Source organism: Thermomyces dupontii (assembly GCF_041956625.1).
Source record: "Thermomyces dupontii strain NRRL 2155 unplaced genomic scaffold VTN31scaffold_5, whole genome shotgun sequence".
In the NCBI taxonomy this organism is placed as follows: Eukaryota; Fungi; Ascomycota; class Eurotiomycetes; order Eurotiales; family Trichocomaceae; genus Thermomyces; species Thermomyces dupontii.
In genome coordinates, this window is record NW_027192311.1 from 1 (window position 1) to 18,124 (window position 18,124).

The window sequence follows — 18,124 nt, forward strand, 5'->3', positions numbered from 1 at the left end:
TAGTTCCGACGATTACACGCCTATCCACACGGATCCAACATCACGTGGACATCATCATTCTGCTTCCCATGGATCTGATTCTTTTGCCTGGTGTGGGATAGAGGCAATTCCTCAACTCATCTGTGTCTGCTATGAGGGAGTCAATCATTGTCAAGCTACAAAAAGATCTGCACTCGATTGGCTCGGGTGTGGCGCCCTGACCGATGGACATCGATGACTTGCAGCTAGCCACTGTCGATCCTTTGCCCGTGCTTTGGCTGAGGTCAACATATCAGTATGGGTGGTACTCGTGATGAGCAGTCGTTTGCTGTGAGTATTCATCAATTGACTTCATCCTGCGTAGGCTGACATGCCCCAGTGCGATGAATGCAGAGCACGCAAGTCGAGAGTATGTGATCCGTCGTGGTGGTGGGAATCGCAGAACTGAGACATAACTGATTTCTGTCGTAATTAGTGCTCCAAAGAAAGGCCAACTTGTGCGCAGTGTAAAACTCTGAACAAACAATGTGTTTACAGTCCAAAGGTTGTTCGCAGTCCCTTGACGCGACAGTAAGTACTAGTAACTTCTCGTACCTCGCATTCATGGTGCTAACATCCGGTTCAGACACTTGACATATGTAGAGGAGCGCCTTAGTACATTCGAGGCTGCATTGGGCAGACTCTTTCCCGGGGCCGATCTGGACAGCGTAGTCAACTCGCTGCTCCAAGATCAAGGTCCGCCGGCAAGAGCCTCTATGTCGCCATCGTCTTCCTCACGGGGTTCACCGCGTGCGGAAGCAAAAGGCAAGCGCTCTGAATCAGCGTCCGAAACGGTGCCCCAGCAGGCAGACGGATTCGATTGGGCAGAGAGAGAAGTCACCCTAGGCGAGCTCACTGATGGAATGGCTGCGCTGTCGATTCGACCCGAAGGCGCAGGCTATTTTGGGACGTCGTCCAGCGTGGTGCCACTGCGCGCTTTGCGGGAGCATGGGTTTGGCGTGAGCGTTCCGTGCGGCTCTTCGAAGCCGTCTTTGCCGAGACCGACTCCGCTGAAATCGCAGCTACTCAGTTCTGCACCGTCTGGGCTGATCGAGCAAGCCTATATCGATGCTTATTTCATGAACTACCACACGAGCTATCCTTTTGTGCACGAGAGCACGTTCAGGGCCCAATACCATGAGCAGATTCCACGACCCCATGGTCAGGCGTGGCAGATCCTCCTCAATACCATTCTCGCTCTTGGAGCTTGGAGTGTGGGAGATGACAACTCTGATGTGGACATTGCATTCTACCAAGAGGCGCGGAACCTTTTGCAGCAAGCGTCTGTGATGGAGATGGGCAACCTTACTCTAGTCCAAGCCTTGCTGCTGCTGAGCAACTATGCGCAGAAGCGCAACAAGCCCAACACAGGGTGGAACTATCTAGGCCTTGCTGTTCGCATGGCGATGAGTCTTGGTCTGCACAAGGAGTTTCCGTCATGGCAGATCAGCCTGTTGCAGAGAGAGATCCGACGGCGGTTGTGGTGGGGAGTGTTCATTTTCGACAGCGGTGCAGCAAAGACATTCGGTCGGCCCATTCTTTTGCCGGAGGGTAGTCTTATTGATGCGAAACAAGTGATGAACATTCACGAAGAGGTACTGCCATCATTTCCTGGAAAACGAAACAACAGCGACTAATAATCTCTAGTCCCTGACTCCAGCAACGACGACCCTTCCTGCAGAGGTCAATGGCCCGACACTCTACAGCGGACTCATTGCGCAAGCGCAGTTCCACCTGAAAACCAATCACGTCTATCAACGACTCATCTCAAGCCCAAGTCTATCTGCAGAGGAGACATTGAGTCTGCAGGCCCCGATGGATGAGTGGTACAACGATCTTCCACATTATCTGCGCAACAATGACCCCAACGAGTTTGAATGGATTGCACTGTCAAGGAACCGCCTCATGTGGCGGTATTGGAACCTGCGCATTCTCTTATACCGTCCGATCCTTCTCCGCTGGGCGATCGAGCGCTGGCGTCGAAATCATCCGGGAGTTCCCGGTCCACAAGCACCCAGTTCCAGCGACGCTGACGAGGACCCTGCGGAACGCAAGTGTCGTTTCCTCTGCCTGCAGAATGCTCGTGCTACAATTACTTCTATTTCCGAGTACATGGAACGCCGCATCTGCACGCGACTGGCAGCATGGTACATCCTCTACTTCCTCTTCCAGGCGGTTCTGATTCCGATCATTTTCCTCATGGCGGAGCCGACGTCAGCGGACGCGGGGTCATGGTACCTCGACGTCGAGACGACAAAATCCCTCCTCACGCACCCATCACTTATTAACAACCAACTCGCGACGCGATGTCTGGAGGTTATCAATCGACTCTGCGGTCCAAACAGCAGCGACAACCCGGGCGGTGGCGCGGCGCAGGGAGCTGGAGACGGCAGCAGCAGTAACCCTCAGCAACATCAGCAACAGCAACAACAACAACAATTTCTAATGATGCAGCAAGGGGCCTCGGAACATCTCTTCAACGACGCGACGTTGGGCGGCTTGTTCCAGACGGAGTTTGGCGACATGGCGGGTCCCGCACCGGATGGGTCGTCGATGGGAAGGATCAATTTCTCGGAATGGCTTGATTTTGCAGGGCAGGGAGGATTTCGGCACCCGGCGGACAGTAGTCCATTTTGACTTTGTATGTACTTTGTGGAGATATCCAATTCAGAGCTTTCTGTACGTTGTACATGCACCTCCTAAGTGTTCAACATCCGACTTGCAAGCAAGCAAAACCAACACCCTGTCTCAACTCGGCACCCCACCACTGTATACTACTCCGTGCAGAGGTCACGGAATCCAATCGTCCAAATGCATCACAAAACTGGCTCTGATGGGGATGATTCGACCGACATCACCGCTTCTGTCTGACTTTTGGTGGCTGAAGGTTCGAATGGATGTTTATGATCAGGAGTTATATTCAGAGGTCTATGGAATGGGGAGTAGAGATGAGTAGGTTCTTCGACAGCTCCCTTGCCTGATCTACTTCGACTCGATCAAAGGGATGAATTTCATATCCTTCCATTCATGCCAGTTCCTACCTAGTACCTCTAGTTTCCGAGTGGACAAAAAGGTATCATTCGTCGCAAATAGAACCGAAAGAGTAAAACGTTCAGAATTTATATCGACCAAGTCATTACCATATTACAGCGCACGAGCATGTTCCTGCTGGATGATATCTTCTTTGAGCTTGTCTTCGCTGACGAGCGGCGTGCCGCGGAGCTGTGCCTCGATGTGCACAATCCGTTCCTTCTCCTCGTGAGCGGCCGTGTCGCCGAAGATGAGGTCCATGTCTTCTAGAGTCTGTCATTTTCCGTTAGCGGGGAGGGGATGATGTCCAATTTTGCCTCGTGTGGGGTTGGGGGATTGTACATACCTTTCCTCGAGTCTCGGGGATGAAGAAGTACGTGAAGAGGAAAGCAATCAAGCAAAAGGCAGCGAAGAAAATGTACGTGCCCCATTTGATGGTCTCCAGCATGTCTGGCGTCACCAGGCCAATGATGCTGTTTGTGGTCAGCATGCGTCAGCGTGTGCATCATTGGCAGTCAAGGGACGTACAAGTTGCACATCCATGTCGCGGATGTGGTGATTGAGATGGCCTTGGAACGGATGGACAGGTTGAAGATTTCGGACGGAAGAACCCATCCAATTGGCGCTATTGCAGTCAGCGGCGACATATCTGGGTAAAACGTTGGAAGTAGACGTACCGAAAGAGTACGAGAAGTTGATGTCGTAAATGTAGATAAAGGCAATGCCCGCCCAGCCGGCGGCCTTGTGGTTGACCAGATCCGACCCATAGGCGCCGATGATGCCACCCACGATGACGAGCGAGATGCAAGTGCCGACGGCGCCCGCCATGAGCAGCACGCGACGGCCGACCTTGTCAATCCAGAACAACGCGGGCAGCGTGCTGAGGGAGTTGACAATTCCGTACACGCCGGTTGCCAGGAGGGACGTCTATAGTTGACCGTTAGTTCCGCTCGAAGATCATTGTGTCTTCAGTTACATACAGTGTTGCTGTTGAGACCCAGCTGGCCAAAGATTGTCGGCGCGTAATAGATCATGGCTGCGCAGAATCAGCTAATGTCCCCCATGACAACTCGTTTTGAAGCATAGGTACCATTGCAACCCATGAACTGTTGGAAGAACATGACGCAGCATCCGATAGCAAGACGCTTGAACCGCGACCAGCTGCTGACGAGCGAGAAATACTACCTCGTGTCAGCAAGACAGCAGTCGAAAAGGTTAGCAGTACGAGATACCGACCTGAGCAGCGTGCAGCTTGAATCCACTCAAGTTGGGCCACTTGTCCTTGGCAAAAGAGTTCTCCAGCATGACGGACGCTTTGATTTCCAGAAACTCCTTGACAAGGGACGGGTCATCGCGCGACGGGATTCGGCGCAGCTTGCACAGCGTCGCCATTGCCTCGTCATCGCGCTCCTTCATGATCAGCCATCGAGGCGAGTCCGGGAAGAAGAGCATGCCAACGCCAAGCACGAGGGCCGGGAAGATTTGCAAGGCGAACGGGAGACGCCACGAGGCCTCGGACTGTCCAGTGCAGCAACCGTCCTCCGGCACGTCGTTGTATGGATCGAATGTCCGGTCCGAGTCGGTCCCGCCCGTGTATGGGATCTCCGGTGCGCAACGGGTCCCGCCAATGTAGTTGCTTCCATAGTCGATCCAGTAACTCGCGAGGATACCAAGCGTGATGGACACTGCACCATCAATGAGAACAAGCACCGACAGCCGAATCTGAAAAACTTACGTTGCTGCAGCACGACCAGTCCACCACGGATCTCAGCAACCGAAATCTTACTGGGGCGTTAGTTGAGAGAGATTGACTGCAACTCCACGAGCCAAATGGAATGTCACGCACCTCGGAGATAAATAACGGCACGATGTGCGTCAGTTGGCCGACCGCGAAACCGGCAATGGCTCGCCCAACGAAGAGCATCGGGTCGTTCACAGCACCGCACTGGAGAGCCGACCCGATAACGAACACCACCACGGCCAGGTTCATCGACCACTTGCGACCCAGACGGTCTCCAATCGGACCATTGCACAGCGAGCCCAGCCAAGCCGCTGCCGGATCGATTAGCGCGCGCGAACACCAGACTCCCAGGCGTAGCCATACCCAGCAGCAATGTCGATACAAACCATCCCTTGAATGAGCTGTCGGTGTAGATCCGCGGAAACCGCGCAGCAAAACTTTCCATGGTGATGACGCCAGAAACCACACCTTGATCATAGCCGAACAGCAGACCGCCGAGTGTTGAGAACTACTGAAGATTAGCACACGAAGCGTCTCATGACTTTCCACTGCTCAACCGACCAATGCAACACCGAACAAGAAAGGATTCCGGTAAATCAAGCTGAATTTGCCCTTCTTGGAGGGCAGCTGGCCTTCCACATCCGTGACGGAAGACATTTTGGCGTTTCTCTGGTCGAGGATACTGTATAGATCGTACTTGGCTATCGTGCCGCTTGGGCAAAAGAATTGATCAGTGCGATGTGGAAAACACTCGCGGTCTACGTGCCAACTTGCAGAAGACTTGCAGGTGGCATGCCACAGCCCTTTTATGATGGCGCGTTTGTTGAATATACTCAGTTCACTTTTTTTTCTTTCAGTCTTACTACTGTACGTATCCACAACTGCAGCGGCTTCTGCGCGGTGGAGGAGGCTGATCCGTGACGTATCGGAGAACTGTGCTCCGGCCTTCTAAGTTCTCGGGCTGCCGAGTTCCCCAGCGCGCGGACGGGCAGTCAAGCTAACAGGAGGACCCAATGTGGCAACTTTGCGGGGAAGCTAAGAACCTCCATCGGGCAGCTGATTGGCCCATCTCAGCGCGGATTGGCCCGGCAGTTGCTGAGCCGAACGAAGTCCACATCTGGACCAGGGCTGGATGGAACAGAAAATTGCCCTGGAATTTCTTCTGGGAAGAAACTGCCAAGAATTTTTTTTCTTTCCAGAACGCCGAAGAAGTCTGAGTTTGTGCAGGATGGAAAAGGTAAACCAATTAGCAACGCATTTTATCTCCTGGAACGGTCTTATTGGCTGGGAACTGCTCTGCAATTTCCGTTTTACATACCTACTTCTTTCGGTTTGACGCCCTTGCGCACCCCAACGTTCTCCAGATGGAGGAACTTGGGGAAGTCCTCAGCTTGTATGGAGAAGGGCACGGAGCAGCCTCCTCCGCAGCTCTTCCTGCGCGTTCTCCGGTGCTTTGTCTCGGGGAACTCCGGTTATGACTTGATGCACAAAGTTGTAGGACGTTCAGTCTCCGCCCCCGCATTCTGGGGTCGCACCTCGGAAAGTAACGCCGAAGCTAACCAGCAGAATAAGAGCACCTTTTGACAATGAAGGAGCGAGCAAAGGACAATCATCGAGTCTCGTTCCTGTCATCGTTGGGCGTGCGAATATGTCAGCGAGGTAGAATTCACTCCGGCGGGCATTTGACCTGACGGCTTAGGTCTTACCAAGTTTGAAGCCGAGAAGATGCAGGAATCAAGCACAGAGTAAAACACAGCAACCTCTTTCGTCAACCACAACAGACGCGCGTCCTCCCTCGTATCTGAAACTGTTTGGCCTGTGGATCGATAATGCACATTCGGGTCGTACTGTAGATCACCAGGGTCTGTCTCTGGGCCGATCATCATCTCATGCAGCCCGCGATCTGTCTCAATCGTCTTCCCAAAGACCTGCTATCTACCTTGCCGTACGCCTTAGCCGAGGACCAATTAGATCGCAGTGGTGCACATTTCATGCCTTGAGCATCGATGGTCCTATCGAGCCTTGTCGCCTTGGCCCCTTGAGTGAGGCTACCACTGCATGACACATGCATTCGTCGACGTTAGAAATGCAGTACTTGCAGGGAACCCGTGCCTATCACGCTCCAGTTTCTACCGGAGATGACGTCCTGTCATAGATAAACTGCAGCAAACTATGCTGTGCGGCTCTGTGATGACGGAGAGAGGCCATTCCCGCTCTGCCTAATATGACCTCCGCCTGTGGCAGCATCGAGTGAATGGATTTGGCTGTTCTCGATGATCTGTCGACGATTGATGCCAGCACATGTAACTGGCAGCATACTGCATTGCATTGTTTGTAGATCAGACAAGAGATGAGCAATGGCTTCATCCCAAAAACCATTAAAGATCCTGTTCCTTGGTACCACGCCTGGTTCTTCTGGTTGTTTTCCGCTGACTTTGCTCGACATGGTGGTGGGATCCAAGGTCTTCCAGTCTCCTCATCATAGAAGAAATCCTGGAGACGATTCGCGACAAAAACGGTCTTCGCCATGTACCTCGACCATGCGAGCTCTTTGACCTGGTTGGAGGCACAAGCACAGGAGGGTGATAACTGCCTAAGTGATAGTATTGTCACGTCAACTGACTAGCTGACACAGAATCATTGCGATTAAGCTTGTCAGAATGCGGATGACAGTCAATGGTTGTATACGAGAACGCCGGAACTTTACCAGACAGGCCTTCACCTTCAATTCGATGGCGATAGCCACTACTTCCGGTTCAATGAGGACCAAACCTTGAAAGACGTGACCTTGCCAGCGCCTTTTGGAAGAAACAATGGTTTCGTCGGTCGATGATCAATTTTGGAAGAACTACTTACAATCGTTCCTCCCAATGTGGGCAATCGGGAAGACATGGCAAAGCTTCTGGAAGTTCCTGGTTACCTACTTCCTGCAATTTGACAAGCTTCTGCATATATGGCCAGGAAACAGATCCCGACGACAAGGTATGCCACAAATTGCCGGTCAAGGGACAAGCGCATGGTCGAGTTGCTGAGCAGAGATTTTGAGGACAGCCACCGATATACCAGACACCATCGCCGGCATCAACAGCCTGGTAGCGCTCTTAAAGGTGAGAGGATTACGAACGAGCAGAGGCGATGGCATTGGAGGGGTGAGGGAAGGTACTCGGGCCCCGATAACCCAGAGAGAACTTAGAAGAAAAGGAAGCAACGGCAGTGGGCATAGTCTACGAATTCATGAATCATGTTGCAGTATCCCGAATCTCTTTCTAATCAGATACCTAACCTACATGCAAGCCGTCCATCAAATGCAATGAATAGAAAAAAAAAAAAAAACGATACAAGCCGTTCGAGAAAGCAACCATTGCACAACTCCACTCATAATAGGGTATCGTCATTTCTGTCGTATACACATCCAAACACATCCAACCATCATCCACTGCGTAGATCGATCACCATTCAAGCTCTTTGGCCTCTAGCATCCGCATGATTGGCTCCAGCACACTATTCAAGTGTTTCCAATTGGCCATGTCCCTCGTCCGCGAGTAAAACACCGGACAATCCTTACTATCACAGCTGACTTCGTCACCAAAGGCAACACCCATGCATGATCGACAGATCCGGTGCAGGTTATCAAGCCGTCTCTCCGCCCGCTGAAGGCGAGCCATGATCGTGAACATGGATTGATCCGGGTGCTGGCTGGAGCATGACTGGCAGATGGGAATGTCTGTGTCCTCGACCTTCTTCCGGCAGATGAGGCAGGACAATGAGCGCATGTAGGATTCTAGGGTTTTCTTGTTCATGTCCGACGGCAGGCCGGTCTCGATGCGTCGCATCCGATGCACTTTCGGCGTCTCATCATACCACTGGCGCACGTTCGCGCCAACAAGGTTGAAGATCCGCTCCAGAGGCGGGATGATGTTTTTGGTAATGTAGTACTCTGCGTCCAACTCCAGGTGGGCGTTCTCGAGGAGAACCTCGGGGGCGACACACCGATCGATCAGTCGAGAACCCGGCGCACCCGCCACAACCACGTACGGCACGCGTTCACCGTATTGCGGCTCTAGCCGAGCGTCAATCTGCATCTTCTTCGTGCTGATCAAAGCCCCCGCAGGCAGCTGTCCCTTGTCGCTATATGTACCCATCCGGACCTCCCTTGCGAAGCAAAAGTCCTGGACGGAAACCTTGCCCTGCATGATCTTGGCGCATTGCTTTTGGAAGTACTCTTTGACTTGACTCAGGTCTGCGGTCTTGAACAAAATCTTTAGAGCCTTCTCCTCTATCTTTTGCTCTGCTGGTGTGCCGTCGCGGCGGACGGTTTCGATTCCCTTGGCGTCGAATTCTGGTTCTTTTTGATCTCTATGCTCATACTTGAAGCCAACGTAACGCTTCTTAGCGAGGAGTACGCAGGGATGGTACACTTTCTCAAACTTCAGCTTCACCGGTCGTGGGTTCATCTTCGTAACCTCCTTCGCAATCTCCTCGCCAATGCTGAAGGCCTCGTCGCGGGACTTTCCCTTGAGATACACAAAGAGACTATCTGTGTCGCCATAAACCACCTCGGCGCCCCATCGCTCAACGGAGTGAATGTGTTCGATGGCCCTTTCCAGCGTCTCTCTGCCCGTCTGGACGATGCTATCCGCGATCTCCGAGCACGGCATCCGACCGGAAAATGATGCCGAGGTATACCCGTACGTCACGTTGGCGATCATCTTGAGCGCCAGTTGCCGATGATTCAAGAGGCGCTGCTGGGTCTTATCATCCTTGTCAATCTTCATTCCGCTTTTGACCATGACACGAGTTTCCAAAATCTCGCTCAGCATGCGCGCAAGTAATGATCTGCGAATTTCGGGCTTTGCATACATCATGCCGTTCGGTGCAATGTTGATATGGTCTTTCAAGAGCTCCAACAGACGAGGTTCTCTGTCGTAGTCTGTGAATCCCATCTTGTTTCGACCCCGCCAGCTCACCAACCTGCCGAGGAACGTCGAGTAGCAGTAGTTGTAAGCGATGATGATGCTGGGATAGAGAGATTGAAAGTCCAGTACAAGTAAAGGACTCGTGTAAAAATCACTTTGAGGTTCCATCACCAACGGCAGGCATTCCAGAGCGTTTTGTTGCCCGACTTGCTTCCGGCTGGGAGATATAAGTATGTAATTCTCCGGCTTAGCGATTCGGAACATTAGTGATTCAACCTTGAACTGAGAGCCACGGGAGAAAACCGAGAAGAAATCGACGCCCAGTACACGGGCTTGTTCGCTGGTTCGAGGGATCAGCTCGTTTGCTTCAATAATCTCCAGATCCATCTGCACCCGAGACAAGAAGTACTCCATGACCTTCATCACATCACGCGGCTTGTCACTGGAATACCACGATGTGAGAGTCTTGAACGAATAATGTGGGATGCGCCTGTGCAGCAGCTGAAAGACCACATTCTCCATGGTATACTGAAGCAGATTGAGCTCACTCCGCATCGCACGCCAGATGTTGATTACATGCCTTCCTGCTATGTGGATTGAGGACGTCTTGTTGAATCCCCAGCGGTCACTCTCCCTGTCGAATCTTCCATGAGACTGGACCTTGACGCGAGACAGCTCATCACACAGATCTAACCCATATTTGTGACGCGCTCGTTCGATGACGTATCCCCATGAACTATTGTGGACCTCGTATCCCGTAAGGACGTCTGGATCAAGAGTTCTTACGAGATCAATGAGGCGATTGATCAGGTCCAGTTCAAATTCTTCCGTCTCTACTGGCACGGAGAGCGCTTTCGCTACCCTCTCGATTGCGCCGCTCGATTGAGCTAGGACGCCAACTTGAGCATTTGCGATAGTGCTGTTCACGTCGAGGTCTTCATCATCAGACTGTACACACCAGAAAATCGCTGCAATCTCGTCTTCCTCTGGGTTGGGTAGGAAAGACCCTCGAGTATTGACATGAATTTCCAGACTCATGACGCTCATATACTGAATTTGGTGCTCGACACTGGTCGAAGGCTGTTTCTGGGAGTACTTGAACCCGTGCGGATTCTTCTGCGTGGCTCCTTCGATCTGAGATAAAACGTTTGGCTTCGTAACCTGAGGGCGTTGATTCGGTTTCGTCGAGTTGGTTTTCTGACTTCTCAGTTCATTCTCCCACCACTCCACTACTTCTTGCCTACTAGGTGGCAATCGGGCGAATTCCCAGACGCGAGCAGTGCACTCCCGTCGAAGTTCTTGATCTCTTTTCTGAATATCAGACAACACAGCCGTCCTATTGGCATAGGAGCGCATCGGAATCTTTGTCTTGTCAAATTCAGGGAGATAACGCAGTGTGTTGCTCTCCAGACGAAATTCTCGTCCTGCATAGTTTCTTGGCCGCTCGGGAACGTCTGCGTCATTGCTGAAGTAAGCGTCCTGGTAAATGACAGTCGGGCGACCATCGTCACCCATGGTACCTGCGATCTCCCCCGGTGTTGGGCAAGTTTCAGAGAAGCATAGAACTTTGCGTCCCGTTGGGATGTCAAAAGTTTGTCGAATCTTTTGAGATTTTGAGTTGCTTTTCCACCTCTGCTCCGTCACGGTGGAGCTGCTCCGTGCAAGAGTCATGTCAGAAGGAAATATCAGACTGTCCTCTGTATTTCCATGTGAAGTTTCCCGTCCGGCTGCTTGTGACAATTGCGATGCAGTTTTCGACGGGGTGCTTTTTTGGCTAAATCGAGCCACGGTTACAGGATCACGAGGATCCTTCACCACGGCAAAAGATAGCCGCTGGTTTTGGCTCGCACCCTTGCTATGGGCTTTATTGGAAGAAAGCTGTCTTGGCCGTGAATCGACGGGAAATTGGTGCTCAGACCCAGTGTGTCCAGCATCGACGGCTTCCATGAAAGATGAAGGGATGTCGAAGGAAGAAAATTCGATGCCACTGCCCATGGGAACATTTGGGGCTTGGCCACCAGCAGCGCCATGATTCGAATGATTCGCGACAGCATTCGGAGAAACGCGTTCAATATCAGAAAACCTTGAAGATTTGGTGATTGTTGTATCGAGATGACCAGGACGCAACTCATCCGTCGAGGTTGGGGCATCATGCGTTAGCCCGTTCGACCAAGCGTCGGCTTCCGATTCTTTGACATCACGGACAAAATCTAGAGCGCTTGATTCGCTCGGAGAATCAATATCTGGCTCACTCGGCTGGGTATCGGGATAAAAGTTCCCGTCAGATGCATCCAAATCGATAGAGTGGTCAATCTCATCATCAGACATGACGCGTGGTATAGCCTCTCCATCCACTGCCATATCCGCTTCCAGCTGGTCGTTTGCCACGTTGTCGACTGGCGCATGCGCGTCAATATTCTCGGGATAAAAGTCTTTGACACTCTCTAGAGCTGTCTTGATGTTGACTTCTTGGGGATCGTTTCTGACAAATGTGTCGAAAGTCACTTCGCCTTCTGCACTTGCCCTCTCCTCTGCGACGAGCTTGTGCAATTGCTGTCGGAACTCTTCCTCATGTATCCACCCTGGACCATGGTGGTCTCGTGGGCTAGCAGACATGGAAACAAGCTCTTCTGGTTGAAATGGACTGCTTCCGGGATCCTTGATACCCAATCTTTTCTTGCGTCTGCGAGTCTCGTCTTGCCAGAGACTAGCCATACTATGAACCAATTTTTCCTCTGGTGAGATAGGATGAACTCGTTCGATGAAATCATGATGGAGTGGTCTCTCCTTGATTGCATGCCGATTCATGATATCCTGAACACAAACATCGACTTCCAATGTGCAATGACTTTGCCTGGGCAAATCTGCTTCGTTCGATATACATTCCGGAGGTATCGATCGGTCATGCCAACGATGGCCAGGGTTCGACAGTTCCAGATACTCTGGGACAGGCGCTCGAAATTTTACCTTTGCGCAATCCATATACGCACAACCATATAAGTTATAGTCGCACATCCACTGCGGAATGTACTGCAGATGACTCTCGTATGGTTGCAATGGGCATTTCAACACGGCACCTTGCCGCAGAAGGTCGGCTAATCTTGTGATATGCAGTGGATTTAAGAGGTAAATTTTGAAATAATAACGATATCCGACATGGAACCCGTAAAACGGGATCCCTTTGACGAGGGTAACATGAGCGACATAAGCCGTCTTCCCATCGTAAGCATTCTGCTTGAAGCTATTGGCGAGCGCATGGTCAACCGCAAGGTGAAGATTCCGAGATGCGACGCTCACTGATAGCCCAATCAGCGCTATGACTTTCAAAGGGTGGACCATTCTTGCAAACCTTCATCCTCATTCAATGATCCTCGATACTCGACGTAGAGATATGGAAAGGCACCATGAATATGTGCGCACACCTTCTGACCCGTTTCCGTTGAGCCAAATGCCCGAATGACAGGGACCTTTGGCCTGTTCCGACGCTGGGTAACTGCATTCTGATAGGGAACCGGAGGGTCGAACTTGGTAGGAGTAGCTTGATAATGATCGATGCAATTCAAACGGACCCGAAAGACCTCCATCCTGTTTGACCAGGAGGGGAACAGCAATCTATAGCGTCATCTCGCTTTCTGACCCAGACATTCGCTGAACTATCGATTCTCTACTAAAGGCATTGCGGATTTCAGATGCCCACGCGTTGTTGTAACAACGCCAAAGAATCATGACGTGCATTTGTACCAGCCAATCAGATCGTCAGAAGTATTGCCTGTTGTGGTATAGTGCTAGATGCGATATGGATCACGTGATCCTATCCAGAGTTGACTTTTGCCATCTTATCAGGAGCCTACTCGTAGTGGTTTTCAAAATCAAAGCTAGTACTCCGTATTCCTCCTCAGGCAGTGGGGGAGCGCGTCGCTTTTCGTGGATATCTGCTGAGTCACTTACTTGCAACTGGCGCCGCAGCGCCGTGCCTTCGAGATGTCGCGAAGACCCGACGTTGCGTCCAAAGAACGCAACGAGTATATTCCGCAGTTCATCGCGAAGAAGCCTTTCTACGTCGATGACGACTCCGCGGCAAGCGATTACCTGGAGCATCAGCGTCTACACAAGCAAAGCGTCGATCAGAGCAAATGGTATGAACGCGGCAAGAAATTGGGCCCTGCCGCAACCAAGTACCGGAAGGGTGCTTGCGAAAATTGCGGTGCGATGACTCACAAGGCAAAAGAATGTTTGAGTCGGCCGCGGAAACTCGGCGCAAAGTGGACCGGGAAGGACATCCAGCCAGACGAGGTCATTCAGGATGTTCAACTCGGTTGGGACGCCAAGCGGGACAGGTGGAACGGCTACGATCCAAGCGAGTATCGGCGTGTTGTTGAAGAGTACGAGGAGAGGGAAGCGCTCAAACGAGAGGTGCAGAAAGCTAAAAAGAAAGAGGAAAATGGGGACGATGAGAGTGACGATGGCGACAAGGATGAGGCGAGGTATGCCGAGGAGTCGGACATGGGTCGACAACAAAGCACGTCGACACGAAACCTGCGAATTCGAGAGGATACTGCGAAGTATCTACTTAATTTGGACTTAGACTCTGCGAAGTACGATCCAAAAACGCGATCAATGGTTGATATGGGTGCCCAACTCGACCAGGCCTCGGCACTCGTAGCAGATGAGAACTTCGTTCGCTCTTCGGGTGATGCAGCTGAGTTTGAAAAGGCTCAACGCTTCGCTTGGGAGGCGCAGGAGCGAGGAGATAAGCAGTATCACCTCCAGGCGAATCCTACCGCGGGCGAAATCATGCGCAAGAAGGAACTTTCCGAGACTGAAGCTAAGAGGAAGGAGCAAAGGAAAGCACTGCTGGAGAAATACGGTGGCGAAGAGCACTTGAAGCCAGCTCCCCTTCGCAGTGCCGCAGTCATTGAGAACGAACGCTTTGTGGAATACGACGAAACCGGTGCTATCAAAGGCGCCCCGAGAAAAGCCGTCAAGTCCAAGTACGCGGAGGACGTGTTTATCAACAATCACACCTCAGTATGGGGCAGCTGGTGGCACAACTTCCAGTGGGGGTATGCATGCTGTCATTCGACTGTCAAGAACAGTTATTGTACTGGCGAGGAAGGCAAGAAGGCATTCGAGGAGGCTGAGAATTTGGCATTTTTGGAGCCGCCTAAGCCAGCCGAGGAAGACTCTACCGAGTCCGAGAAGAAAGCGGAAGAGACTCCAAGAGTTGATATCGACCAGAGAAAGCGTGATCTTCATGCCATGCAACAGGGCGTTGATGAAGAAGAGCTTGAGTCATACAAACGAAGTAAACTGGCTGCGGATGATCCAATGGCTCCCTACTTGGGGAAGGATGAGTTGATTGAATAACTTTGTACAGTATTGGTGTTCTTATGGCGTTCCTGGGAGAGTTCTGGGTTCATGGCGCACAATAATACCCAAGATTTTGCATGTGTTTGAAATGCGACGAACACTGATCAATTGACGACCCGTGAGACCACTGCGTTGACGTGATGTGCTTTGCTGGACAAATTCCTTATTTTCTTCCGTAGAGGAGTTTAACGAACACGCAACGAGAGCCTTCTCGACTCGTGTTCAATCGGAAAAATCCAAGTCTGTGATGGGCTTATACTGCAGTGAGCCATAACAGAACTACTCCGTACTCCGTCCATATCAGGACTGAGTCTTGACATTGCTTGCTCCAGTTACTGGTTTCTATGTGTAAGGCCTTGGAAGCTGCGGTCCTTTGCTTCCCTTATTGATTGGATTCCCAGTGGGACACTCGGCCAGTTGACCTGCCTTCATGAAATGTCAGCATGTGAAAAAGGTCAACTGTCTTAGGTCGACTGTCAAGTCACGTGATAATTGCACTAAGCCTAATTTAGCTCTCAATTGAGGGCTCGAACCCTGAACTCCCACACGTCGCTAAGCGACCTCCCAAGAAAGTAATAGCTTGGTCGAACTTTTTGATCTGCTTGCTCCACGAACGACGACAACCAGCGAACCCTTTGACGGAAGCCGGTATGTTACCCGCCGATTCTTCTCGATTATTTTCTTGCTCTTTGACTGACCGAATCAATTTCTACAGAGCCGCTCCTAATTCAAGATGAGTACGTGGCCGCAAGCGACCCGACGCCGACAAACATTGAAATGAAGAAATTGTCTAACTGGGCAAACAGCGAAGGGTACCACCAGCTTTGGCAAGCGTCACAATAAGACGCACACGCTCTGCAGACGATGCGGTTAGTACAGCCCTTTTTTTCGGAGCAGAGAGTGGGATTTTGGGGGAATTGGGTCGCATTGGATATGAGAACGATGGGCGTACCCGGTCGAGTCGATGGAAGCGGGATTGTGTGTTTCGCATAAACAAAGCCGATCGATTGCTGATTATTTTTCGCCTCGATATACAGGGAAGCGCGCCTTCCACATCCAGAAGAGCACCTGCGGTAACTGCGGCTATCCTTCTGCTAAGATCCGAAAGTGTACGTGTCTCTCTCTTCTCCTACACGTCGGGTGCGGGCCGGCAGGGATATCCTGCTTTTATCGAGACAGCAAGCTCACGCGCTTTTACAGACAACTGGAGCGAGAAGGCGAAGCGGCGCAAGACCACCGGCACCGGCCGTATGAAGCATCTGAGACTCGTCCATCGCCGATTCCTCAATGGGTTCCGCACCGGTGTACCTAAGGGTTCTCGTGGGCCTGTGACTGCATAGATTTCTTTCATCTGAATGAATGACAAGTCAATCGTCCGTTTTGAAAAGGCGCGAGGCTTGTGAAAATGAATTGGCTGGATGAAGTCAACTGCCTCTGCTCTAACCGTAACGAGAGACGTCGCCTCTTGCTCCTCTTTGTCTAATATCAAAAAAGTTTGTTCCGAATGGTCATGAGGGTATGATGTCCCGAAATGACATCGGAGGAAAAGGCGCGAAGAGGGTCATGGGGTTTAGTAATGAATGCATTCATTCTGTCTGTCAGTACGACAAATGTGTCGAGTCGTCGGCTCCATAAGGCGAGCTTGTGCCTGTGGTTTCGGCCACTGCCCCTACCGCCAGACGGGCCGGGAAGGTTCTCAGTACAGTATTGAGGTCTAAGAGATCATGCCTGACATTGACGTCCTATGTGCCCTCTATTCTCCCCTTTCAAACACCCGAACGCCTCCATCCCTTTGTACATGATACAAAACTTCCTTTTCTTCCCATTTCCTTGCGTCTTCCCCGTCCTCCTCAAGCCCAAACTGACCGCCGCTGCTGATCCTCAACACTCCACTAACATCCTTCGCGGCACCCGTATCAAGCGTTCTCAGTTGCATGACCATGCGTGCACGATGTGAAAGACCAACCACGAACGCCGCGTGCTCGTTTTCCAACGGCGTCGGGGTTGGCACCGTTGACACATTGTGAATCAATGGCGCGTCAGCAGATGCAGTTAGAATCGTAGCATGAGCGTGCTGCATGGGTCAGTCACCTGACTTCAGCTCGTGATTTAGGGAACAGCAAAACTCACGCTTTCAAGTTCCATGATCCATTCCATCATCTCAGTCGCACCAATGCCATACGCCGGACCTGTAGATGCGAGCAGGAAGTCCGGATTGTCTATGATCAAAAGAGCGCGACTCCCATTTTGACCTTGATCGCCGTCTGTCGCCCTCTGCTGACTTGTCTCCCGAATAGCCGAGAGTATTTGCTTTTCTAGAGCATCAAGCGCCGAAACACCTCGTCCCGAAAATTGTAGCTTTCTCCTGCTGGTCGAACTAGCAGAAGAGGCGCCAGTCTGCGAGGAACCTGCCTTGTTCTGAGCGGTGGGCGTCCTCGGCGAAGTAGGAACTCCTGACGGCAGCGACGAAGCTTGCCGTACCTGTGTCGGCTGGGCACTAGCATCTAGCACGTCTCCATGGAACAATCTACTCAACCCGTCCACAAACACGAACAGTCCCTGTTCCTCCAGACGGGCCAGGTCCAGTCCCTAATGAGCACGTCAACAGACCATTCTTTTCTTTCAAAGGATAATGAAAGGAAAATACGAACCAATCTCTTCGCCTCAGCCCTCCAGAAGTCACTGTTTCGCAAAAAACTGACCAAAACGACCCTATGAGTCCCCGTCTTTGGTGCTGGCGAGGCTGAAGGTAAAGTACTATGCTCGCTAGGCCTGCTCCGACCTCCGTGTTGAAGAACCGCGTACAAATATCGCAGAACTAGCCAGTTACTTGTCGCACCTAGAACAGAAGAAATCAAGGTTAGAGAAGACGGGGGAGGACTGGATATATACGGTAGGAGGAGGTGAGGGAGTGGCGGCTGGGTCTGCATTGCTTGCTCCTTTCTCTACCGGGGAGATCGTTCCTGGCCTGTCGTGACCGAGAATCAGATACAACTAGCAGATACCATGAGGCTCAGCCGAGAATCCTCAAATGTTTTTGACTCAGATC

General features: G+C 51.6%; 7 protein-coding genes across 7 annotated transcripts; 4 read left to right on the plus strand and 3 right to left on the minus strand.

Moving 5' to 3' along the window:
* Positions 1-276: 276 nt before the first annotated feature.
* Positions 277-2,655, plus strand: VTN31DRAFT_5245 (uncharacterized protein; the record flags this gene model as incomplete). Its single annotated transcript, XM_069405723.1, has 5 exons — positions 277-309; positions 359-388; positions 455-549; positions 605-1,613; positions 1,666-2,655. The coding sequence occupies 5 exons, from the start codon at positions 277-279 to the stop codon at positions 2,653-2,655; spliced, it is 2,157 nt and encodes a 718-aa protein (XP_069259402.1).
* A 507-nt stretch (positions 2,656-3,162) lies between these two features.
* VTN31DRAFT_5246 (uncharacterized protein) lies at positions 3,163-5,446 on the minus strand (the record flags this gene model as incomplete). Its single annotated transcript, XM_069405724.1, has 11 exons — positions 3,163-3,321; positions 3,395-3,521; positions 3,577-3,673; positions 3,726-3,975; positions 4,029-4,084; positions 4,139-4,229; positions 4,285-4,733; positions 4,784-4,829; positions 4,895-5,100; positions 5,153-5,297; positions 5,351-5,446. 11 exons carry the CDS (start codon positions 5,444-5,446, stop codon positions 3,163-3,165), a joined length of 1,722 nt encoding a protein of 573 aa, XP_069259403.1.
* A 2,156-nt stretch (positions 5,447-7,602) lies between these two features.
* Positions 7,603-8,103, plus strand: VTN31DRAFT_5247 (uncharacterized protein; the record flags this gene model as incomplete). Its single annotated transcript, XM_069405725.1, has 2 exons — positions 7,603-7,771; positions 7,841-8,103. 2 exons carry the CDS (start codon positions 7,603-7,605, stop codon positions 8,101-8,103), a joined length of 432 nt encoding a protein of 143 aa, XP_069259404.1.
* Positions 8,104-8,238: 135 nt separating this feature from the next.
* VTN31DRAFT_5248 (uncharacterized protein) lies at positions 8,239-13,289 on the minus strand (the record flags this gene model as incomplete). Its single annotated transcript, XM_069405726.1, has 2 exons — positions 8,239-13,001; positions 13,055-13,289. The coding sequence occupies 2 exons, from the start codon at positions 13,287-13,289 to the stop codon at positions 8,239-8,241; spliced, it is 4,998 nt and encodes a 1,665-aa protein (XP_069259405.1).
* Positions 13,290-13,686: 397 nt separating this feature from the next.
* VTN31DRAFT_5249 (uncharacterized protein) lies at positions 13,687-15,072 on the plus strand (the record flags this gene model as incomplete). Its single annotated transcript, XM_069405727.1, has 1 exon — positions 13,687-15,072. The coding sequence occupies one exon, from the start codon at positions 13,687-13,689 to the stop codon at positions 15,070-15,072; it is 1,386 nt and encodes a 461-aa protein (XP_069259406.1).
* A 736-nt stretch (positions 15,073-15,808) lies between these two features.
* VTN31DRAFT_5250 (60S ribosomal protein eL37) lies at positions 15,809-16,415 on the plus strand (the record flags this gene model as incomplete). The annotated part of the gene is made up of 4 exons (XM_069405729.1): positions 15,809-15,812; positions 15,882-15,944; positions 16,113-16,184; positions 16,276-16,415. The coding sequence occupies 4 exons, from the start codon at positions 15,809-15,811 to the stop codon at positions 16,413-16,415; spliced, it is 279 nt and encodes a 92-aa protein (XP_069259407.1).
* Positions 16,416-16,828: 413 nt separating this feature from the next.
* Positions 16,829-18,005, minus strand: VTN31DRAFT_5251 (uncharacterized protein; the record flags this gene model as incomplete). Its single annotated transcript, XM_069405730.1, has 3 exons — positions 16,829-17,149; positions 17,206-17,664; positions 17,727-18,005. The coding sequence occupies 3 exons, from the start codon at positions 18,003-18,005 to the stop codon at positions 16,829-16,831; spliced, it is 1,059 nt and encodes a 352-aa protein (XP_069259408.1).
* Between the last annotated feature and the right edge of the window lie 119 nt (positions 18,006-18,124).